The sequence below is a fragment of the Clupea harengus genome, chromosome 25 (genome assembly GCF_900700415.2).
Source record: "Clupea harengus chromosome 25, Ch_v2.0.2, whole genome shotgun sequence".
In the NCBI taxonomy this organism is placed as follows: Eukaryota; Metazoa; Chordata; class Actinopteri; order Clupeiformes; family Clupeidae; genus Clupea; species Clupea harengus.
In genome coordinates this window covers 13,695,845-13,720,955 of record NC_045176.1, presented here as the reverse complement: position 1 = coordinate 13,720,955, position 25,111 = coordinate 13,695,845, and the positions used below count along the sequence as shown (strand labels likewise).

The window sequence follows — 25,111 nt, the reverse complement described above, 5'->3', positions numbered from 1 at the left end:
TAGTATTTAGAATTTTTTTGGTTTCGCCTTGTATAGTTTTCGGTTCACTATGGGCCTGTTCACAAATACGATTCCAGACTGAGATTTCACTAGACTGGGAAAAATGATTGGCTGCTGTACATGTTTCATTTAATTTGCAAGCCTGCAGTAATTGCCCTGCAGTTGGGTAAACCTTGTTAAACATCCACTCTGCCTTCCCCCCTTGCTCTGCTACCAGTATGGGACGTCAGCTGGAGAAACAATTAATTGTTTAGATTCCTGGGCAATTAGAGTTTACCGGCCTGCATGCCCAGATAACTTGTTTTACTACTCAAGCTGAACTTCTTTCCTCGCTTGGGAGATAATTGCTCTGTTAATGGCCGTCTCGATTGAGGCATACTCATGCGTGCATGCACCGGCCAAGATGTGAACGTTTCCATCACCATGGGCCGCTCTGTGGTATGAGTAAACTGATGTCATTTTCACAAATGTTGGGAGTTCATAGATTAATGGTGGTCATATGACTGGTCATTATGTACTGTGGTTTGTCTGCTGCTCTGCATAAATTCACTCTGCAATAACGAGTACATACATATTTTCTGCAAGACAGTAGACCTCAATTTCTGGCATACATGCAAAAAACCGCAGCCCCCATTAAAATTCAATTTTAGGAGCAGCCCTCAATGGTAATCACATTTGGGGTTTAATTTATTCTTTGACACTGATTAATTGCGTAGAATTGCTGGAGCCATTTCCTGCAGTAAACGTCAATTAATTAGCTGACAACATTAGATGTGATAATTAATACAGTGGGGGCCTCAGCATGGGTCCTTCCAGCCTTTAGGGGTGGCCTCGACAATGCCTGGCTCTATGCAGGAACACCTACTGCAGCTGAGCCAGCAAGTGTTTTTTTTGTTGTGGTTTTGGAACACCAAAAATAAAAAAGGCCTGCAGGGAGACACACTTCCCTTCCTGATTTATGGGCTGCGATCTCGTTACGGACAGTTGTCCATTTACAGTGTCAGGCGCCTCCCCCCGCTGCCTCTCAGCGGCGCGCGGACGAGGTCCTGTGGATCACGGACGGAAAGTGAATGGCAGTGATTCATGCGGCTACACAGGCTCCCTCTCCCAAAGTCCCTCTCAATTAAAATGGCAGCATATGGCCCAGTGACCGTTAAAGCAGAGAGCTTTGCCGGGAGGAGGCCGCTGAGTGATCCCTCCTTCAGCATTGCGGGGGATAAAAAAAATGTCACCTTGGCCTTGCCAGAGACGTCTCCCCCATGGCCATCTGCCACTGGTGCTTCCTGTGATTGATGTCAGTTTGGGTTGCCCCTAAAACATTGTACTTTTTCATTGCGTGACATATTACCAAACAGTAGATAACCAAGATATAAGTGCTCTCACTTTACTGATAGCTTCACATCATTATTTTAAGTGTGCTACATTGTGTGTTGTCGAGACACGAAGGACAGAATTTATAATAATCTTCCGTAAGGTCACTCATCTTTAACCCGGAGATGCCCGTAATGAACCATAATGTTTAAAGGGGCAGCAGGTCTGGCCTGCTATCATTGCATAGATAACAGCCTATACTCCAACACATATGCCCTCTGTTTGTCATTTACCTGCAAATAGATTGGAATATTTTCAGAATAATCTGATTTGAATATGTTATCATGCCCTATTGGCTTATAATAATAATACAACCTTGTGAAATGAGTAGGCGAAAAGTTCCTTGTTTTCGTGTGCACTCTTATCAACGTGTATAGCCCCCTCTGATCTCTGCAGTCTGAACGGGGCTTGGCCTGTGCACTTTTAGCCAATCTGAGAAAATATGATTATGGTTGTCTGGAAGGGCACGGATCATTGATTCAGGAATCATCCTGAGGAAACTGCAGTGGCTCAGAATGTGAGATTCAGGAAATATGTAGCCCCTAGCACAGAGCAGAACAACAACGCCAGTAGTTCTTGTCTGTTCTTTTGTATGTTATAATATCCCTGCTCTATGCATTTATAAGACAATGCATCTCTTTATTGTTGTTCTCTGTTCAAATTACATAGAACATACCGTCATGGACAGAATGTGATTACTATAGAGACGGTAAATGTCATACTACCTAGTACATATGCAGCATTTCTGCATGCAGACATATCGGGAAAAAAAGTTGGAGAGGTTTTAAGTGCTATTAAAGATAGTTTCACAAAGTGGCCATGCTGCCATTTTCCCTCTCCTTTTTTAAAGTATTTCTGTGTCAACCAGTATTAATCTCCATTTACAGTAGCCCTCATTCTGGATAGTGTGTAGAGGAGGTGTTGTCCCGACAGTCTGACCGCTGGCTTCCCATTAGATTAGCAGCAGAGGCTGAGGTTCGTCTCCCTGTTCCATCATTTTCTCCCCACAGTCATCCATTCTTCAGCTCATCCAAGAGTGAAATGGAACATGAGGTCTTGCTGTTAATGGGGTTTCATGAGCCATAAGATGGCTTCCACTAGTGGTTGTCGCCATGAATCTTCTACTGAGAGGATTCTAAATAGCAGGATTTGGCCATGCCACAGTGAGTTATGGGCTCTTTGGGGGATCTTTTGGCTGCTGGGAGCAAGTGTGTGTGCACTGCCTTGTGTGCGAGAGTGGGAAGCCTTACGGTTTGATACTCAGACCTCCATCTTGTCATGTAGAGAGTAGGAGTGTGTGTGTGTGTGTGTGTGTGAGAGAGAGACAGAGAGAGAGAGCGAGAGCGGGGGAACGAGAGTGAGAGAGAGAAGTGCGTGTGTGTGTGTACAGTTTGTGTGCATAGTACATATATGCCTCTGTGACCACATTTATGTTTGAGTAGTTCTTTGTCTGCAAGGGTTTCATGGTCCTTGTCCCCCCTCCCCCCCCTTTGTTTCTTTCTTTCTCATTCTCTCTTGTTCTTTTTATCCTGGATCGCGCATATGTTCATTCTGTGTTAATGATGCCACCACCCAAAGCCGTGACACATGGGGCCAGAGAAGTGACTGGAGCCTCTGAACTTATGTTTGTGATGTGAAGTTCGGTCAAATTAATCATTCTGTCAGTCAGTGGCAGAGCGTCGCACCCGGGGGGGAACGAGAAGACAAGGCCTCTGAAGCAGAAGATTTTAGCGGAGAGAGAGAAAGAGGAATACGGCCCGTGCGCTCTGTGTTTTGGGCTTGTTATTCATTTGAAAACTGACACATGCTGCACTGAGTCGCGCCCTCTCTACGGGGGCGGGGTGGGGCGGAGGGGTAGTTCGCTCTTTGGACAAATAGAAGGGAGAGTCGCTGGAGGTTAGGATACTGCGTGAGCAGCGCATATAGGGCCTCATTCATCAAGTTTGTTTCGGATGGCAAGCCACTCTCACACACTGAGGTGTATTTAAAGGATGTAGTAGAAGGGAGATGCAATGCAAATTATTATTTTTTCTTTTTGCACTTCTTTCCATGAGGACAGTTGCTGTTTTGAACCACTTGATAGAGCTGACCTGAGGAAAAAACATATACTTTATACAAGAAAGATATTTGTGTCATCTTATGAAATAAAAACTGGGGGGTTGTTTTTTATCCCTATTTACAATTGTACTCCAGGGTGTTGTGTTTGGGGCTGAGTGAGATTTCATGCCATTATTTCTGCTCTTAGGAAATGCTCTTTTATACAAAACCATGAGTGGTAGCAGTTCAAGAACGTATTATTATTATGCTCCTTGTGCATCTTGAATGCAGACAATTATCTGATAAGTACAGGTGTGATAATGTGTTTGTATACAGGCATTTGTTTGCTCTACACGAGAGAACTTGTGTTTGTCTGTTTGTTTGCTGAAAATTAAACAGCCCTTACTCACAAGATATGGGCTTATTCCAAATAGCACTTTGCTCATTTGATGTGTGCCATTTCATTGCCAACATGGGCTTAGATACGCGTGACACTAAAGTAAACCAATGCAACATGTTGGCATGTTCTCAGGATGCTTCCCAGTCTGACATTGGAAAAATAAACAGGGACACAATCTCAACATAATCTTCTTTTCATTCTAAATTTGTCACATTGTTGTGTCATGGGCCAACAATCACAGGCCTGTGTGGTGTTTCACTGTGATGTTTTGGGGTGTTGATATCCGCCTGATGTGTTAAACATGAAAATAGGTGGGATTGATGTATGGCTACGATTCCTCTCGCAGCGGCGGGTGGCTGACAGTTGCTATAGGAGACGGGGTGATTGATGGCTGAGTCTCGGCTCTACGTACGCGGTGATATGAGGGATTCTAACTCGGAACACAACCACGGGCGCAATCCTGATGGCTCCCATCCGTTAGAGAGATGGGGTTGATGAATGATGCATGCCGCGGCGCATTTCATTTGCACACACATTTATAATGTTTTGTCTGCCATTAATAATGCGTTATCCCTAACAGAGTGACCTGTCACTTATTACGTTTGGGGTATTCAGTATTGGCTTGTGATTACATGCTCAAATGGCAAGAAATAACAGGCACCAGCCAGAGTCCACCAGCACCAGGCCAAGGAGAAAATAGATGCCTTTGGTTCAGCAGGATTCTTGTCATAAAGCTTAGCATGACAACAAATAATGCTGGGGAGGTATTGCTATTTCTTTCATGGACTTTGTGTTGTATAAGGGATGTGCTGGCTTGATTGCTTGATGTCTGTACTGGTGATGCATTCCCACTTGATCTATTTGTTGTTTATTTGCTGGGATATATCTGATGCCAAAGGGATTTTAGTACTCTCAATTGAGAGTAGAGAGAATATTTCACTCTTTTTCATTCACTCTATGTGTTGTCAGAGACATCTTTGATGATTTGGTGACAGATACAGATTTGCAGCACTGTGGTTTTTTCACCGGTCTCACTTCATTTTAAATGTACAGTGTACTACACACAGCAAAGTGTATGACAGAAATTCAGGCATTTTATTAATTGAGGGAATTAATACAATTATATGTTTTTACGCATAACCCACTCACCTACAAATACCCTTACTCTTAAGTATGTCTTTTGATTTATTTTAATACACTACAGTAATACATTTATATATGATAATGATGTAATTATGCAGACAGTACCTAAGGCTACTTAACAACTATTAAACTAATCTTTACAAAAAAAGCTACTTAAAGGTCTTATTCACACTGCTTTATTAATGCAAAGCTAAAACTATGTTTTTAAAAACAACATATGTTTCCTCTTTCAGGAATGGTGAACTACAGTGAGGTCTCTGGATATCCTCTTGTTCAGCACTGGAAACTGAGATCCATCCTGTACCACGTCAAGCTGAATCAGTGGGTGCTCTCCCAAGGTAAGTCATTACGGGAAGTTTCCCCTCGCTTCCCCCGCAGAGCTGGCTCCTCGGCAGGGTGCTTTAGTTCAGGCTGCGTGTACAAGGCAAGCGAAGAGAGGGAGGCAGATGACATTTAAAGGAACTTTAGACCTGTGGCTGACATCCTGAATTTGCACCACTGGGCACGGCTGTGCTCCGTCTCTTTTTATGGTCTGCTGGGCTGATATTCTCATATGGCTTTTTGAATCTTTTCCCAGACCTGCCATATAGTCGTCATAAATGAGGTCGCCGCTGATATTTTGTTTTGTTTTTTGTTTTGTTTTTTGGGAAGGGCTACATTCTCATGAACTCTGGGGTCTGCCTGTTAAGGCAGTAAAAGTTCTATTCACTGAACTTGTTCCAGAGGTTTCTTTTCTCTAAAGAGCTATGAGTGGGAGCTATGTAATGTGTCTGAGATAATATTTTGAATTTTTGTCTGTACTGCTACACACACTCTCAGTTTCAGAAGTGCATTCTATTATGAATCCTATGCCAGAGTCACTGTTATTACTCCTTGTTCAGCTTGTTTACCAAGGCCCTTGGGTTAGTCAGTGATTTTGTCAACATCTTAGTGATTCAAGGTGAGATTTCCTCGAAGTGCTGTTAGCCTCTTAGTGAATGCTACATTTCACTGAATGGAAAGGCTATTATACTGACATTTCTTTGAGAAATCAAGATAATGCTGAAGAATAGAGACATTTTCTTGAATGTGTTGTGTTTACATGCAGTAGGACCTTTAAAATAAGATGCCAGACTGGCAAATATAGACTGCCTCAGACTGACTATTGCCTTTATCTCAGTAGACTGAAATATCCATCAGAATTGGATGTCGCACACCAAATGCAGACTTAAAAGCCATGTTACTTCAGTAGAAATGATTGGATCGGGCTTTAGGATTCAATTCTTTTCCTATCATCATTTGCTCGCTGGATCTCCAGCCACTTCCTCCCTATTAGCATTTGAAGTCTTCATTTTTCATGTGGCAGAGTAGAAGTAGGAGTTTACCGATCCTTAGCCTTGATATCAAAGCACCATTTTTCATGAAGAGTTGTTTGGTGCATGCGTCTCTCTTTGGGGTTGCAGTGCAGAACAGGCATGGGGGTGGAGGTCAGCGGAGGCGGGATATTAATGTCAGAGCTCTCCTCTGATAATGGAACACTTTAATACACTCTGCAGCATGTCCAGGGTTTTCCAAAGATATAAATAAATACAAAAATACAAATATGAAATAACACTAGTGTGCAAGTACATAGGTTTATACAGTATAGAGTATGAATATGTGCAGACCAAACTCATTGGCCAAGATGTGAATACAAGTAGATAATAGATGTGGTCTATTTAGAATTATCCTTTACTTCCATATGTCTTATCATTGTATCTCAAGAGAGTTATGCAGTTTAGCATGTAACCATCTGTATCATTCAAGCAATGGAAGATCTTGCAAATTGCAATATAGCAAACATAAAGTACATTATTCTGTTCTATGGTGGGGTGTTTGATAATTTATGCTGTTGGTTTTTCAATTTTTTGTATTAAACCTGTAAAATGGAATGTAAACTTTAATGTCACGGTCTATTTTCTAGTGCTGCTCACTCCAGTTTTATACCCTTGCCAATAAAGTTCTGTTCTGTCGCTTTGGCAGAAAAAGCCTGGTTCCCACCGTCTGACGCACAATCTCTCTCTGGCTCTAGCTTTTAGTTCGGCCATTCACTCGCTGGACGGAGCCACTCTACGCAGCGACTTTGTTTCCATCCTGAAGGAGTTTGGGAACCAATTCATCCAGGAAGCTGTCTATGGGTTCGAGGAGTCCTGCACCATCTGGTACCCCAACAAACAGGTCCAAAGGCAGCTTTGGCTAGAGTACCAGGACATCAGCAAAGGTAAAGTGGGAAAAAGAAAGCCATTTCAGATATTTGATGCAAGATTGTCCATGCTAGACAGGAGAAAGCATCATTGTTAAGGTGCAATAATGGTAGTACATTTTCAGTTCCTGGTTGAGTCATCGACAGCTTGTTATCACAGAAGGTCTGATAAATATGACTCCAAAAGTGTTTTGAACAACAAAGAGTAATTTTCCTCACCCTCCGACACACACACACACACACACACACACACACACACACTCCTCACCACCCACCTTGACACCAATCTGCTCTGTGCTTCCATGTGCCACGGCTTAAAATGCTGTTTTGCACATGTGTGCTATGTTTGTACACTGGGTAACGGCAGCCTGAGACAACACGTGTCCCTGGGGAGGCCTGCCACAGCTGTTCAGCAGGTACAGAAGCGCAGAGGAGAGGAGTGATGGGGCCCCCTGCACAGATGTCAGGGGCAGACTCGGCTGGTCAGCTGACGGCAAATCTGGGCCAGTTGCCTCTCACTTTTTTTTTTGCGCCGTAGTTAGAAGCAGAGCAGGCTGCCTGCGACAAACAAGGTCAGGACAAAACAGCCCAAACATCACAGCGCTAAGTGACGATTTGTCAGATTCAGTGAATTGCTCCTCGTGGTCCTCTAGCTGTCTGCTCAGTGTTCATACACAGTCTGTGAATGGGAAACAAAAACGTAATGGCTCGGTCCGAGCCGTAAACAACCCAAGCCAACTTACACGGTGCTTCTAGCAGCACGGAAGGGAGGAGTCTAATTTGATTGTCTGTTGAGCTGAAATATCAGCAACCTTTAAACATATTTGTGGACTGTACCTTTAAGTCCCATCATGCCTTGTGATTTATGAAGGTGATACACACACTGAGCACACCCAATCTCATCCCACCTCAGAAGCTAAGCAGTGTCGGGCCTGCCCAGATCCAAATTGGCAGAACTCTTGTCTAAACTTTTGAACCATAGTGAAGTCAACAACAGTAGTCAAAAGATGAGAAAACTCAAACATCTTTTTCATCACGTTGCCTTGATGATTTCAGTTGATTTTCATTTTCAAGGTGCAGAGATGTGGTCGCATGACTTGAAATGAAAGACCAGCTCCCCACGGGACTCTTTTTATCACATCAAATACCTGCTAGTCACCAATCTCGCTTCCCTTATGAAGTGTGACTGCACAGGCAGGCTGGAGGTTAAGGTGCCAATAGGGAGGAAAAGAAAGTGCTTCTTTAGGTGAGAATGGGAATACGGATGGGAATTTACCTTCCACATGCACGTTGTGCCAAGCTGCCACACATCATATGCTCTGATATCAGCCAGAACGTTTGCCTTGCTTTTTGTTTCTGTGAACAGTAACAGGGGTGGAGCTCACGCTAACCGACCAATTATTCCATTGTTAAGAGGCTCAGTTCCGCTTTATCAGATCTCGTGCTGAAAGAAGACGCTAAATTCTCAGTCCAGTCCATCCTCGTATTAAATCCTCAGTCTATTTCTTCAGTTGTGCAGTTTACTGAAAATGTGCCTCTGCTAAGCAATCCGTCTTTTCACGTTACTGTTGTTTTCTCCTCTTAGACAGAGGGGGATAAGTAATGACCCCTCTGCTCCCAGCGTTTCAGTCCAGTAAGCCCAGCCCCATTGTTTCCTGTGGCTGAATCGACCACTCTCCCGTCGTCCAAGGGCAGCACGCCTCACATTTCACTGGAATGTGCGCTGGCTCTGATGAATGCTCTGAAATGATAGAGTTTTCCCAGCCTACCTGAGATTGCCATTACTCTTCATTGTGTGCTTCAGTCTCTTGCCATGGCCATGTGCCACAATTACATTATTAAATGCACAGAATGCAATGGATGGACCTTGGGCAAATATGTTGTTGTATCTGTCATGTTGCATCAGTCTGTGACAGGTGAAGTTTCCAAATCTTGAATTATGGACAGGCATCGCTGCGCGCCATTCACACTCAGGTCCAGAGACAGATGTGAAAGAGCTGTGTCCACAGAATACTGAAGTGACAGGAATTTCTCTTCATTTCTCCAGTGTCTTGGTGAAAGGTCCTGCTCTGTGGGTATGGATAATGAGACCACAGGAGAGTTTGGTGATCCATGTACGCATACACACCCCAAAATATAGGAGCCCCACTGGGCTTCGCGCGTGTCGGCTAATAACTTTTGCATTTTGGAAATGCCCGCTGGTGATTTATGCATGTTAATCTGGATATCTAGACCGACGTAATGAAAACTGTTGACTAATGCATGGTCAAAAGACAAAAAATTATGCTAACACAGCCCATTAAAATGAGAGTAACACACAGAAGATATTTCTTTGGCCAGATTGCCATGCATTAAAAAGAAAGTGAAGTATCTGCTTACCACAGAGGGGGACTAGTGTTCAGTTGCTTATGTAATTGGATCATGCAAATTGTGGCAGAAGACCTTCAGTGATCCTTATCTTACTAATGTTTATGAGTGATTGACAAGCCTTACCCAAGTCTTAAGTCAAAGTTTATGTCAGCCCTCTGATTTGTTCAGCTGGCAAGAAGGGAGGTTTACAAAGTTTGGGAGACTGCGAAAGCCTCTGTGAAATTAATTATGTATGGCCTTAGTTCAATTTTAAATATCACCTATAAGACACATCAAAGCTTGTTTTAGAACGTGGTGACCTTTGCTGTTTCTAATGACATCTCCCACACTCCCATGCAATTGTATACACTTGAGCCATAAGAACAGTGTCCAGCCATTACATAAGATGTTGACCTGGTGCCTTTTGTTGAGAAAAACAGCAGATAGTCATGAAGAATAATGGCTACTTAGTCACCTGTTACGAAAAACAAAGCTGAGAATGGGGTAGCAATGCACCAGGTAGTTGCTGGTCACAGTGGTTTTTTAGAGCTTGTTTAAAATGAAACTGCACCAGGTGCTGCATCGGTTTGTTTTTGTGTGGGATTTATTAGTGTTAATATTTTATCTGTTGATCTTTTTTTTATGCGATGTGATAAGTGAGAAACTGTCTGCTGACTGGGACTTTGTCATTTGTTCCCTGTGTCATTTGAGTTCATGGGAGAGGTTTGTCATGATTGTACAGATAGTTGTAGTTCCTCATCTCATGTTGTCCTCTCTGATCAGTGAGACAGTTTCATAGCTGAGTGCTCTGAATATGTTTGAGTGTACATTACTCTTTAGTGATCTGTCTCGTGAAACTATTCCACTTCAGAAACATGGTTTCTCATTTGACATGAGTTTACATTAAGGCAGTAACCAAAAAGTCCATCAGACATTTAGCAGACGCTTTTATCCAAAGCGACTTACATATGTCCGACTTACAATGTATACACATTTTACATTGATGGCACACTGCACATCAGGAGCAATTAGGGGTTCAGTGTCTTGCTCAAGGACGCTTCGACAGGGAATCGAACTAGTAACCTTCTGATTACTAAACGACTTCTCTACCTCCTGTACCACTGTCGCCCCAGACAAAAGGTAGATAGATGCCTTTATTGTCAACGGAATTGAGTAGGGATTCTGATGGTGCACTCACACATAACAAACAGCAGATGAAAATCGAGTGAGTTCAAACTAATTTAAAGTGGAAAATATGTTTTGTACTGTAAGTTTATACTGTAACTTGTAAATGAAGAAGATATAAAATAATACGATACGATAAAAAAAGCAGCTAAGATAGTGCACTTGAAGATATTACACATTTTCTGAATGCCCTACGTACAAGTAGTGTAGTTAGGAATATATATACATACAAAGGTGCAGCTGGAAATGTAAACATCTGTTCTATAAATGTAACTCCAGTACAGATAGTCACACAGGTCCCAAACAGTCAGTGTTTGGCTGTGTTCAGCTCTCATGTGGCTCTGTGAGAAGCTGAAGCATGATATGATGGACCTGAAGCATCTACCATAGGGCAGCAGGTCAGAAAGGTCTTTTGTGTGTGTCGGCTGCTCTACCGAGGCAACGGGAGCTAAATAAGTCCTCCAAAGAGGGCAGTGAGCAGGCGGTAATCTTCTGTGCGATGTTGATGACCCTCTGAAGGGCTCTCCTGTGCACTGCTGAGCAGCCGGTATACCACACAGAGATACAGTACGTCAGCACATTCTCAATGGAGCATCTTCTCCTGCTTGGTTGGTTGTAGTCCCTGAGGATCCCCAGAAAGTATTGTCGCTGCTGTGTCTTCCTGACTACTGTGGTGGTGTTGTTGGTGGTGGTCCAGGAGCGATCTTCAGCGATGTGCGTACCGAGGAAACTGCAAACAGGGACCCGTTCCACACAGTTCTTGTTGATGTATAATGGATCAGGGTCTTCACTGAACTTCATCCCTGTAGGCTGTCTCGTCTCCTCCTGAGATAAGTCCAACTACAGTCCACAAACTTGATGATGGTGTTGGTGGGATGGTTGGGTGCACACTCGTGGGTCTGGAGGGCGTAGAGAAGGGGGCTCAACACACAGCCCTGTGGGGCGCAGGTTCTAAGTGTAAGGGTGGTGTAGAGGTGGGGGCCTAGTCTAACAGTCTGGAGGTGGTTAGTCGGAAAGTCCTTGATCCAGTGACAGGTGGGTTGGGAAAGTCCTAAGTCAGTAAGATTAGTGATGAGTCTGGAAGGGATGATAGAGCGGAAGTCTGTGAAAAGCATCCTCACATAGCTCCCCTAGTGTTCAAGGTGGGTCAGTGCAGTGCGAAGAGCAGTGACGATAGCGTCTCCTATTCGCTTTGTACGCAAACTGGTATGGGCTGGAAGTGGGTAGAAGGCTGGCTTTTCATGTGCTGCCTCTCGATCAGCCTCTCGATCCACTTCATCATGACCGGCGTAAGTGTGACTGGAGGGTAGTCATTGAGGCCACTGATGAAAGTCTTTCTCAGCAGTGGAATGACTGCGGCAGACTTCAGGCAAGGTGGGATGATGGATTCAGACGTGTTGAAGATCCTTGTGAAGACCTCGAAGAGCTGCTCTGCACATTTTTTCAACACCATTGCTGTCACACCATCAGGGCCGGCAGCTTTCCTTGGGTCCAGCGCTCGGAGGGTGGTGGCTGGTAGCTGGTGGTTCTCTCCACTGCTTTCACCTCATAGCGAGTGCAGAAACAATATAGCATCTGGTGTGAACCTGTGTGAACAGCTGCGACTGTAACAACGGAAGGTAAATGGGTCTGCATTTAACTGTCAGGTCCTCCAAATCAGAAGAGCAGTGTCTTTGTTTCTGGTATTTGTGCACTAGTTGTTATGTATGTGAATGAATAACCCTCTCCCTTGCGCTTAGCGGAGTCTGTGTTTCTATCCCAGCAAAATGCTGTGCAGAGAGCCGGGTGTCCTGCTATCTCCTCTGGTATATTGTGGAAATGAAAATCTGGAAATCCACTCGTAACGGCCTGGTTACGCTGTAATCCTATGATCAAAAGATCTTGGTGGCTGTGGATGGAATTTGCACAACTAAACGTAACATTGTCGAATAGACACATAAACAAAAACATTCAAATCCACAAGGCTGTACATAGCCCTCTCTCTCCGAAGTAGACCATGGCTGCATCACCTCTACTGTAGAAACTCCCCCTTCTCCCTCTCTCCCCTCATTCTCCCCTCTCTTACATGGCTCTCCTGACAGCAGGGTCAGAGGGTTATGTCTGAGCAGGGCAGAGCTGCTGTGCTGGATGCGCTCACCTGAGGAAAGATGGGGGAAAGAGAGAAAGAGAGAGAGAGAGAGAGAGATATCATAAAGGAGTGAGCGAGCTGAGAGGGAGAGGTGAAAACAGAGTGACTTGGCCTCCTCTGCTCCAGGATTGAATTAAGGTCACCGAGAGACTAAAGAGACAGTGGATCTTTCTTAAGCCTGATATGATGCTGGCATGGAGGGGAGTGGGGAAGGAGAGGAGAGGAGATGGAATGAGAGGGGAGAAGAAGGGAGGAGAGGAAAGGAGATGGGAGGTGAAATGAGAACGAAGGAGAAGCGAAAAGAGGAGAGAAATTGAGAATCGAGACCTGCTCCCTTTGGCCCCAGCCACCACAGGCTCTGGGCTGCATTTTAACACGCCTTGCCTGGGCCCCATCTTCAGCCCCCTCTGGCTCTCCCATGTGCTCGGAAGCGTGCAGAGAAGGGGCTGATACATGTCCTGTGTGCGAGAGAATGAGAGAAAGAGAGAAGGATAGAGTGTGTGTGAGAGAGAGAGAGGAAGAGAGAGAGAGAGAGAGAGAGCAAGAGGCAGATGTCTTTAGTCAGGAATATGTCATCAGTAAGGAAAATGCAGCAGAAGGAAGGTGGGTGGAGAAGGGCCTGCATCACACTTGTCAAACATAAATAACCTCTGCATTACAATTAATTAAAATCTAAAGTGTGAGATGTGTTTTTTGTCTCTCGCTCATGGCTTTTTTTGAAATCCTGTAAAACTTGAAAACTACGTTATGATTGGAGCCCACTTTATGTTATATGTAGCCACTTTGTACTGAGTGATTAAGAGCTGTGTACTCTTTTAGGTTTCAGGTTAGAGTTAGTAGCTTTTAACAACGTGTGTTTGTATGAGACTGTAAGGAAGCTGTAGAAAATAATGTAAGAGCAAAGATAGCTTTCTTAAAATCATGAGAATACCTCATCCATATGATAATGAATTGTGAGGTCTATTTGTCATTGCTATTGGCGCAAAACACGTCATCTCTCATTTGTTGATATATATGACTTGGTGCCATTACTGAGCATTTACACAGATTAGTCATGTAGATTTTAGATGACTCTTTATACCTAATGATAAAGATTCCTATTTGCAGTTTAATGAAATACAACACATCCTATCCACATTTTAACAGTGATTTTGCAAAGTTAATTACAGATAAATTGTTCAATATCTGAATTTAAGAGAAGATTGCCTCTTATTATGATGGGTTGAGTTATATTGAAATTAAAATGATTTTGTTTTGCGATATGAGATTTTGCCCTGACAGCCTGCCAATATGCAAATGTTCATGTCCTTTTTGGTTCTGTCAGTTTCTACGTCTTTATTCACACAATTGCACCACGGCACCATGTCATCACTTGCCACAACCTGAAGTGACGGGTAACTCTGGAAGTCTTGATCACTAAAGAGAATTTACATTTTGTCAGGCTGTCTTAGTAGTCAAAATGCCTTGTGGCTGTGCAAATGCAAAAACTAAAATCTCAAAACACGGTTGTTGGTCCACCAAAATGTTTTTTTTTTTTTTTCAAAGGTATCTTTCAGCTCATCTTGCTGAATGTATTGGGTTAAATGCACATATTTTAATCTGGTATCCATGTCAGGGCTGTGTAATATAGATCTTCACTACTCAGCACTGCGCTGCCTTAGGTCCCCATATCTCCAATGCAGCAGTTGCACGGCTTTATAGAAGTGGATGCCAACATCATTTTTACTGGCTAGGCTTGAAGATATATGAAGTATACTATCTCTCTGATGTTTACAATTTACATGGCTTCTTGGCCTCAGTGAGATATTTAAAGGCAGACAAATGGTAGTTAAATTTCTCAGCCAATCCATTTTAATTATGTCTGAAGCGTGTCTTGTTTTAAACATTGCCTTTGTGGCTCTTTGGTATATCCATTGCTCATCAGTTCGTCAGTTCTTCTTCAATGAAAAAAATGCCAACTTGCAGTTCAGAATGATAAGGAGTGTTTTGAGGTCAGTCTCATATGGAAACCGTGCTAAATTTATTTCAAACTGAGAGAAATTTCTCAACGTCTCCATTTCCCTGTTGATCTTGTTAGTCGCACCACAAGGGAGGAAGGCAGGTTTGTATGGCAAGCATTAGTTTGAGGTCTTCTCCTTTGTCCAGAGGTAATTTGGAGTAATGCACAGGTCTTCCTGTCCTTCAGCGAAGGGGCACACCCTCCTGACACCCCCTGGACTTACAATAGACAGACATGAGAACAGAGGAGTCTTGTCCTTGGTACTGAATCTGGCAGCCTTTGTATTTCTGGATTGCATTCTCTCTCATTCCTATCTCTTTCTCTTTTCTGCTTCTCTCTCTCTTTCTCTCAATCTCTCTTTCTCTGTCGCTCTTTTTCTCTCTTTCTCACTCTCTTTTTCCCTCTCTCTCTCTCTCTCTCTCTGTCGCTCTCTTTCTCACTCTCGTCTATCAGTCTCTGTGGTTGACTCCCTTTTTATTATAGCTGTAGATTAAAAAAATGAGCTAAACTGATTTTCCTTCTGAAGCATATCTTTACTGCTAATGCAAAATATTACTGGTTGATTAAGCCCCTTTTTGGGTTCTGCAAAAAAAAAAGGGGGGGGGGGGGTTCCTCTGCTGCATTTGGTGTCTCATAAAAAATGAAAGCATTTTGAAGGAGATTTCCTGAACTCACGAGAAACTCTTCAGCATCATTTAATGAGGTCATGTGACACAAATAGCATCCTCTCTACAGAGCCATCAGAGCTGTGTTTGAGGCCCATATCTACAAAGTCTATGGTTTTGGAAAAGGCCTTGGGCTCACATCCATCATCTTCCTCAGGCTTCTCTCAGAAGTGTTGCAGCTCACAGCTCAGTAATCTCTCCTTGCGCCTCAGTCTGGTTTAATTACTGATCATGCTAGGCCTACATCATGCATCATTGCCTTCTTTTGATCCGGGGGATTTTAGGGGGACTGGGCTTTTCATTGTATCATAACCTCCATGTTTACATAAATGAACACACATCGACAATGATTCCGTGAATTTGAATTTGCTAACAGTTGGAAAAAATAATATTTTTTAATGAATAGCAATGAAGATAGGAGTCACAGTAATATTGAATACTGGTACAGGCCATTTAAACTTGCATTACATTTCAGAGGATGGGCAGATTTTTTGGTCCTATAGTGGTATAAAATTTCTTTATGGATTTTAGGATCCTAGAGTCTCAGCAGAGAGCTTTTATCTCAGTTTGCATCAGCCTGGAACATTAACCCTCTGATTTAAATAGGTGTTTTAATGACTCTATTGCATTACCAGTCAAAGAAAGTCAAATTGACTTCCTGCGGTATAACAGCACTGTATAGCAATCACAGCCCGATTCTGGAATATTTTCCCAGCCATGGTTAGAATGTTGGAATGCAATTCCGTGGCATATCCAATCCACTTTGCATAATGTAATTGATTTTGTTGTTTTGGTAATCAATGCTCGCACTTTCAAATAGAAGTCCATCGCATGTGCTCTGCACTTATTGGCCTATATATATATATATATATATTTTGTTGTTATTGAATTTAACAGCATCTCTGGTGGAAATGCTTGGTGTGGTAGAATGGGAGGGCATGCAACTGCACTGATGCCTCTGTTAAGCAAAGGCTTCCAAGGTCATAAAATGGTATGGCATTTAAAAACAAATACTAACCAAGACAAAGAAATGGGGGCAGGTTGGGAGAATTAGCCTTGTGTGTATGGCTGAGAATCAGTTTGTGTGTGTGTGTGTGTGTGTGTGTGTGCGTGTGTGCATGTGTGTGCGTGCGTGCGTGCGCGTGTGTGTGCTTATAGGTTTGCATTCCTTTGTGCTTCTGAATGTGTTTGTTTGTGTGTTGTCGTGTCTGTTTCTGCAGAGCGTTCTATGTTGTTGTTGTTGTGTTGCGCTTCCATGCATAGGGAAGTGATCCGGCGTGGCTCTGTGAACTGGTCTGCGTGGCTTCTGAGGCGGGAGTAAATGAAGAGTGATGAGAGCTGCGCTTCAGGCTTTTCATCAAGACCACGGCTACTTTGAGGAATGCCTTATCAACGCAATCCAGCGCTCTGATTGGCTGACACTGATCTATGAGCTGTTGGTTTAACGCTTCGTCTGTGGAAATTGATTTCTTTTTTTCTCTGTCTGCTTTTGCAAGCAGAAAAAAGAAACCCCTACATTTGAAATAGTATAGGGATTTGAGATTAAACCATAGGAAAATGTTTTGGGTATGGATATTTTTGATATAAAAAGATACAATCAACCCTTTTGTATGTAGCATTCATGGGAATTGTCCAGCAGCCAGGAAAGGTATCCGTGTAGATCTGTGAAGGATAGTTTGGAAATGATCTCCCTAAACCTCCACAGACAGCACGGTGCTCTTGAACCCTGTGAATTCAAAAATTAGGTCCTCAGTTGCAATTGACATCACTTTCACATGAGGAAGACACGCATTAAATAACTGACGCAGGCTCTGTGTGATACACTGTGAGATATCAAAGCCTGGCTTAATCCAATGGACCACTAGCGTCTCCTCAGGTTAGGACATTTACATGAAAGCAGTCGGCTGAGAGCGCTAGGACGAAGTGAAAATGCTATTTTCATATATACACGTTACATGACATTACAGTGTGTTCCAGTAATAGTGCATAAGTACCTGTGTGTGCATGTCTGAATATGTCCTTCATGCATATATTATGCATAACAGCATAATGAAAAATATTATACACCAATATTAAAGTGTGAAGACTTTGGCTGATATTTTCGCATGAATTAATCAGTATGTACCAAAGTGACAGAGAGGAGGAGGAGAGAGATGTAGGATGATTTAATGGGTGGACAGCAAAGATTGCTGATCTTAGTGGTTGGACAAATGTATTGAAATTCATGTCATAAGGGTCCAACCAGGCAGAACATCCTCTGTAATTCCATCCGTATTAACAAAACTGATTTGCCAAGTCAAATTTTAAGTAATTGGTCTTTGACTTAAACCGCAGAATGGATGTCCTAATTAAGACTAAGCAATACAAACATAGATGCCACTAGCAATGTGCAGTATGCTAAAAAAGAGTGTGTGTGTGTGTTTGTGTGCCCATGTGTGTGTGTGTGTGTGTGTGTGTGTGCGCCTATGATTGTGTGCATCTCTCTGTGTGCATGTGAACGTTTGCATGTGTATGTGATGGGAATAAAATTAAATGAATAAAAAGAGAATACTGTGAAGAATGAAATGTTCTTGTCCTCTGGTTCAAGCCTTGACCAGCCGATGCTACTATTCAGTGCAGCAAACTTGCCCCCTGTAGGTCAGTTTGGGTATCACAGCTGTATTTATCAGAGCCAGGGACAGAGAAAGAGAGAGAGAGAGATGAGTTTGCTTTAGGGATAAGAGAGCTTGAGATGCCACTGTAGAGTCTCATTAGCTCCTCTTATTGAATTATGAGGGATGATGTAGAGCAAGTTTACCCTGTTTGCTAAGGAAGATGGGGTTTCATTTATTCTTTGGCAGGTTACATCTTGGCCAACACTGTAGAGCAGGCATTGTGTTGCATACAAATTAGACTCCAGTCAGTGTGGACTCTGTTCTGTAGGCATGCTTTCTCCACAGTATTCGAAATCTGCTCATAGATGTATGGCCAAGCTAGATGTATTACTGACTAAATAAAACGCGCACACCAAGGCCTGCTTGTGAGCAGTGACTAAAGCACAGACTGAATAACTAAATCAATATTTTCCCTGTCTTTTAACTCCGTTTCAGTGCAGTATTCAACATATTTATGATGATTCAAGGCCCCCATCAAACCCCATCTTACGTAAAGTAATGGAATTCCTCTCGTGTGAATTGAGATTTAACCCTCCTCTTTATCTCTGTTTCTTTGATGGCACACCAAATGACAGAGAGAGCAGGCGTGCAAGAGCGAGGCTCCTGGCACTGCCAGCAGCAGTCACGTCTCGTGCCAGTATGCTCACGTCCGTCACCGCACCAATCACCAGTGTGACAGCCACCCATCAGCCATATGGTTGGAGAGAGGCAACTGTCATGACACCATGACTCAAACGATTTACTTCTCTGTCTTTTCCTCCGCATGTTAGATATGACAGTTATTGCTCTGAAGGATGGAAGCCACTTCGTCTTCTGATAGTGGTGCCAAGGAGAAAGATGTGCTTATATGATGGAAATCATCTCAATAAGGCACCTAAAAGTAGTGCATAGCAGTCGTAAGGCACCTAAATGTGCTTAGCAGTGTGTGTTCACTGAACAAAACATTCTACAGAGGTAGAACCTTAAGAACAGTGTTGTAATGTTCTTTATGATTTATCCCCTTCGAATTGTCATATTTAACAGGTAGTCAAGTGACAACATTTTGGGATGTCGTGTAGCCGGGAACCTTCAGGTCATGACTTTTTAATGCTATCCTTTGGTATACTGACCACATGCTCAATCATTTACTTGAAAGCCTTCCTTGCTTAGTCTGGTCCTGAAAATGTTTGTGTGTGTGTGTGTGTGTGTTTGTGTGTCACTATGTGACATAAATATTTCATGCTGTTTCTGACCTCTTTTATGATGACAGACAGACACACATGAGTGAACAGTAAGTATGCTTCATCACTCATAGGTGGCCCTGTTGGACCTCGGAGAATAATTAAAAGTTAATAACGCATTACACGGAGGGCTCGGCTGTTACAAAAGCTCACGAGATGGAAAACATGCTAGCAGTGTACAGAAGTCAAGATCGTCCATTAGGAGATTGTTTGGTACAGTAGCATGTGTAATCTGATTTCAGTATATTCATTAGTCTATATTATTTCTACTATCTGATTTCAGACCTTCATTTCATAACTAATGCTGTTAAGTCTGTATTGACGTGCTTATCATGTGATTGGAGTTGCTGATTGGGTTTATATTAAGAGTGTTGGGATGCTGCAGATGATTTTCAAGCAGCTGAATCTCTTGGCTCTGAATACCGTTAGCACCTTTGTGAAGTGTCAAGATGTGAAAATCAAATCCTTCCTTCTCTAAGAGATTTAGCAGTGCACACATTACATTATATAATATTCTGTTATTTAAAGGGGCTATTCGTGATTCAGAGGTCATATTGAAAATATATGTAACTGATGAATTCAAACTAAATTGGTTCATGGGCTTTGGTTTTAATGGTTTACTCTGCACATTCTGTTTTACTGTTTTAGGTATGTTTTGTATAGGTGAGTTCTGTATTATTCTCAAATTCAATGTGATGGTATATGGTAATATGAAGCACATATAAACACACCTCCTGCCAAGGCTTTTCACTGTGTAGTTCTGTTCTGTGATCCGAGCCAGTTAGCTCACTAGTTGTACATGAAAACTATAATAGTACATTGGTAAATACACATTGAATACACAATGAAAATACATTAGGAGCAGGTGCAAGAACCATTGTGTTTTCACTGACAGGCTATGTGTATTGCACCGAGCATCAGGAGTTGACAAGAGTGTCACAATGGCCAGGGATGGGCAGCATTTCTGATACATGTATTTGAAATATGTATTTAAAATACAAAATAGTATTTTGTCATTTGTGTTTGATGGGTCTCATAAAAATGGTTATGTAATTTGTATAAAAATAGTATAATGTTATAGTATAGAAAATAGTTTCCCCAAAACTGTATACATGATGATGTAACATGTATGATTCTGCATGCATCTTTGGAGATAGAGCGGTGTGCTCAGCGCTCTGCCCATGCTTGTTGAAGACAAACTGCAAATGAGAGATTAATGCCTCATTTATCTTTTCTGATTCAGTGTAAAGGCCAATTTATAGTCCGGGTGACATAAGCTGCTCAACAAAAACTGACAAATTGTATGTCTGATAAGGCGACGCAGACCAGGTCACTTGGATGTAAAATTCTGAAAGGGTGCAGGCATTGAACGTCATTATTGCTCTCCCTGATTGGATGACATGAAATTTGATGTTTGTTTTTTGTCTTCTTGAGATGGCTATGGTCATCGAGCTGGCTTGAATACTCCCCATCACGAAACAGCGCTTCTCAAAACATATTTGTATTATGCCAGTATTAAACAGTGAAAAGATGCCAAATATTATCAAATGATCAACTTCAGTATTTTATATCAAAATACATTTTTATGTATTTGATGTATTTTTGCCCATCCTTAACAGTAGCTGAGTTTCCATCCAACATTTTAATGCACATTTTGACTTTTCAAATGAGAAATTCTGACTGGAAACGCTTGAATTTTGCATAAAATGTTCTGATGCAAATGTTAATTTGCTGGAGGGGATAGATTAACTCGCTATTTGCATAGGGTATTATTCGACTAAGATTTATTGGAAATGGGTTTAATTGCATGAATTCACATTTGTTGCAATTTGATCAGGTGTTTCCGTTAAAGTTGCCCTGACAAACTTACCTTTTGATCCCACAGCTGTTCCCAACTCCTCCCTTGATTAGGAGAAAGTTCTCAACTGATGGAAACGCTCTCGGATTCACACTTTGTTGAGCCAAATTTTGGATTTTGGAGTTGGATGGAAACCCAGCCATTGACTCAATGCTAGAGTTAGTTTTCAATCCATATGACACAAGGCTAGAGTTAGTTTTCAATCCATATGCCACAATGCTAGAGTTCAATCCATATCCATACATTCACCTTTTTTCCTTTTATTTCTTGCCGTAGCCATATTGTTGACATGCATGAAAATGAGAGCTATAGGATGGCTGCCCTCATAGCAGAGCCGGCTCTGGCAAGAGCAATGAATCTCCTGATCTTTCTCAGTGATTTGCACTGTTGTATTTAAACTCCATTATCAACTATTTCTTAAGGGCCGTGTCCCCTCAGTGCGGGTGCAAATGGTTAACTCAGTGTCTAATTACCTGCACGTTCTCATGTGTGACAAAAAAAATAATAATAATATATATAATAATAATTTTTACCATAGAAAATTCGGCAGCTGTGCACAGTGTCACAAGTGCAATTAGCCCTCAGCCAGCATCACAGCACTAATACAAAAAAGTGTACAGGTAAAGTGGAAAGATACAATGAATGTGCACAGGGTGAACAAACAGCCAGCAGATACATGGATGTGCTGTGTTTGAAATCATACCTTTGAGCCCGCTGACTAACACAGGGATCAATGAACAGTTCACTGGGTGGTGTAGGGAGAGAGAGGAGATCTGATCGGATCGGATCTGTTCTATGGAGCTTGAGGACATCATGGGGGGTTGGGGGACGACTTCTCTTCTTTGTTTGACTTTAGTGTTTAATTTGGTATTTTGAAGGGTGGTGAATATACAGTACATAACAGCAGTTCTGACACATGCAAATGCTTGTGTGCATATCTTTTGGAAAGTGGACAGAATGTTTTTGTTTACCTTCTTTTGTTGACTGTTTTTGCACGGTGTAAATGACCATGTGTGAACATTCGGAATCCTCATTTGCATGCACTAGCAGAATCACCCACGGGCAAAAGCGACACAATAAATCACACAAAAAGACACATCTGAAAAACACAGCAAGATAGAATAGATGTGATTGGCATTATCATACAAATTACTCTGATGAAATATTGAGAAGGGAACACAAGTCTCACTTTCAAGATCTGGAATGTCATGGGGCACGTGTAGCTAAAGCTAGGTCAATCTGTGAGTCCACTGTTCCACCAAGCCTTTCTGTTGGTGAAGTTGTGGATGATTTGACCTTCTAACCGTGTCAAATAACACCCTAGAAAAATCGGAGAGGGAAAGAGGGGGGTGGTCTCCAAAGCAGGGCCCTTACATCCTGGTCTATCGATCCCTCAAAGGCATCATCTGCCTCTCGCCGTTATTATCCTTTGTCCGATAACTGCCGGGGATAGGCCTCTGCTCTGGAAGCCAAACAGTCAGGAATGTTTGATCCCTCTGCAGCAGAGAGAGAGAGGGAGAGAGAGAAAGCGAGAAAGAGAGAGAGAGAGAGAGAGAAAGAGAGAGAGAGTAGGGAGGAAATAAATAGGTTGCACTATTTTAGAATTGATTGGTATCTGAGGAGACAGGCAACGAGATAAATGAATATTTAGCAGGGCTTCCCAATGTGTTGCAGGTGGGGAGGCGAGTCCCCAGGGGTGTGTAGCCAGGGGTCAGTGAAAACCTATCCACCAGGTCCTCAGGGGGTAGAACACTCTTTCCCTCCTAGATTCTCTCTCTCTCTCTCTCTCTCTCCCTCTCTCTCTCTCCACTGCACCATCAAGAACATGTTCACCTTGCCCAGAGATGTTTTTCCCTCTCTCCCACTCTTCTCTTGGGGGGCTTGTCCTTGCATTATTGCATTGATTAGATAGACTGCATGTGGCACAAGCTCAGAATCCTGTTCTTTCTACCATCTCTTCATTCATTTTGCACAGTATGATGCCAGCACAGTCAACCATCACCATCGCACTGTGACTGGCGCTGCATTATGCAGGAAGTGGGGATCATTGTCACTTATTGGGTGGTGGGTAGGTTATCATACTAATCAGCATTTGTGGACAGTCACAGTATAGGTGAAGTGGAATACGTGTTTTGAAGAGGCAAGAGTGTTGATAGGTTTTCCAGTCGAGATGCAATTGGAAGCAAGCAAGTGAGCAACCAAAATACAGCCGAAGTGGTTTTCTCTTTCTGTGGCTGTGTAGTTTATTATTCCCAGTGAAAGAAGTGAACTGCACTTCTGATTACAACCTGCTGCTTAGCCAAGGAAAGATAATCCCCTTCCCGTACACATTTGTTTCTGTTTTACATTACAAAGAGCTTTTATGAGAGTCAGTCCTACTAAATGGTGCACAACATAGGTTGACATCCTCAGATTTTCACCTGCATGTTTAATCTGGCTTTCATCATTTCTAGTCAGAAGCCATTGCAACTTTCCTTGCGGAGAGTAAAACAGAAATGTATTTGTAAGATGACAAGGCTCTGAGCACCTATTTCAGCCGACTCTATTAAAACGGTTCGTGTTTGAATGGATGAAACTCTATTTATGGACAGGGTAAATGCACAAAACCCTACCATAGAACCTCTTTGCTGAGTCATCCCGGTGTTGCTGCGCACTATATATCTCAGAAGACTCTGCTTGTGATGATTGTATCTCCTTGCAAGAACTCAAAGATTGCGTCATTAAAATGTCTGGAATGTGAAAGTGAGATAACCTATATGGCTTGAGTGTGTCTCTTTCGCATTACTTCGGACCATTAAATTAAGTATTTTTTGTTTGTTTTCTCTCTCGTGAAGCTATATGAGATTATTGTGGTAATAAGAAAGTAAAACAATTCTGAGATGGCCGTATGCCTTGCAATAACCATTATGACTTCTAGCTGTCACTCACTTGTTTTTTTTACAGAAGCTCTGTGTACGCACCATCACCCACTTTCCATTGTTTGGGTTACAAATTCTTAATGTTTTGAACATAGCAAATACTTTGACATAGAGAATATGTGGAACATAGAGACTACTATTTTAGTTTTTATTGATGCATTTCATGAACAACCAAAGCATGTAAAAAGGCGTCAAATCTTGGCACACATACAGAGTGAAAAACAGACTTGTCCTTGGGAGCAGCGAACAAGATTAAAAGGGTTTAGAAACTCCTTTTTAAAACGAGTGGGTAATGAATCGTGGTTGGGCAGATGGATGGATCAGCTTCCTAATGCCATACAGACATAATAATTGATACATATTGTCAGGCCAAACAACTGTTTCATCATACGCCAAAGCTTATTGAAGTGGTATTGCTTGTAAGGTCACATTACAAGTAGCAATGCATAGACAAAAAGATTCACAAATAAGGGAGACACATCTCACCATCCCTACCCACACCACAAGATAACCATTTTAATTCTAGACAGCAAGAGAAGCTGACACATATTTCCCTTTCTGCCACCTGGGAGCTCCATCAACCTGTGCCTAATTACCTCAAAGAAGCTGTCAATCTTACCTAATTATAACTAAATTCCCTCCATTCCGCCACACAAGGGGCATTAAATCAGCCATTAAATCGGATTTCCCCCCTAGCTGCCTTGCCACTCTTTTACTTGCCAGGCCTGTCAGCACTGCGATGCTTATTGCAAGACATTCGGTGGTTATTGTGAATTATAAAACAATTGGGTTCTATTGAATTATTTAGCTGTTTCTGATTGGACGAGAGACGTTCCATGAGTTGGAATATCCCAGGACATCCCAACTCGGACTTTTCACAGCTAATAATAAATCACTCCGCGATGAAACATTCTATAGCACGTTGATACAATTAAGCGATAACCGTTAATTCAAAGTTCTTAT

General features: G+C 42.3%; 1 protein-coding gene across 4 annotated transcripts in view; it reads left to right on the top strand.

Moving 5' to 3' along the window:
• astn1 (astrotactin 1) overlaps window positions 1-25,111 on the top strand; it is a 166,846-nt gene that overhangs the window by 101,039 nt on the left and 40,696 nt on the right. For all 4 annotated transcript variants that reach the window (XM_031563091.2, XM_031563095.1, XM_031563093.2 and 1 more), the window contains 2 exons: window positions 5,185-5,289; window positions 7,002-7,190. In XM_031563091.2, coding sequence (XP_031418951.1) covers window positions 5,185-5,289; window positions 7,002-7,190 — 294 coding nt within the window. The remainder of the gene's footprint in view (window positions 1-5,184; window positions 5,290-7,001; window positions 7,191-25,111) is intronic.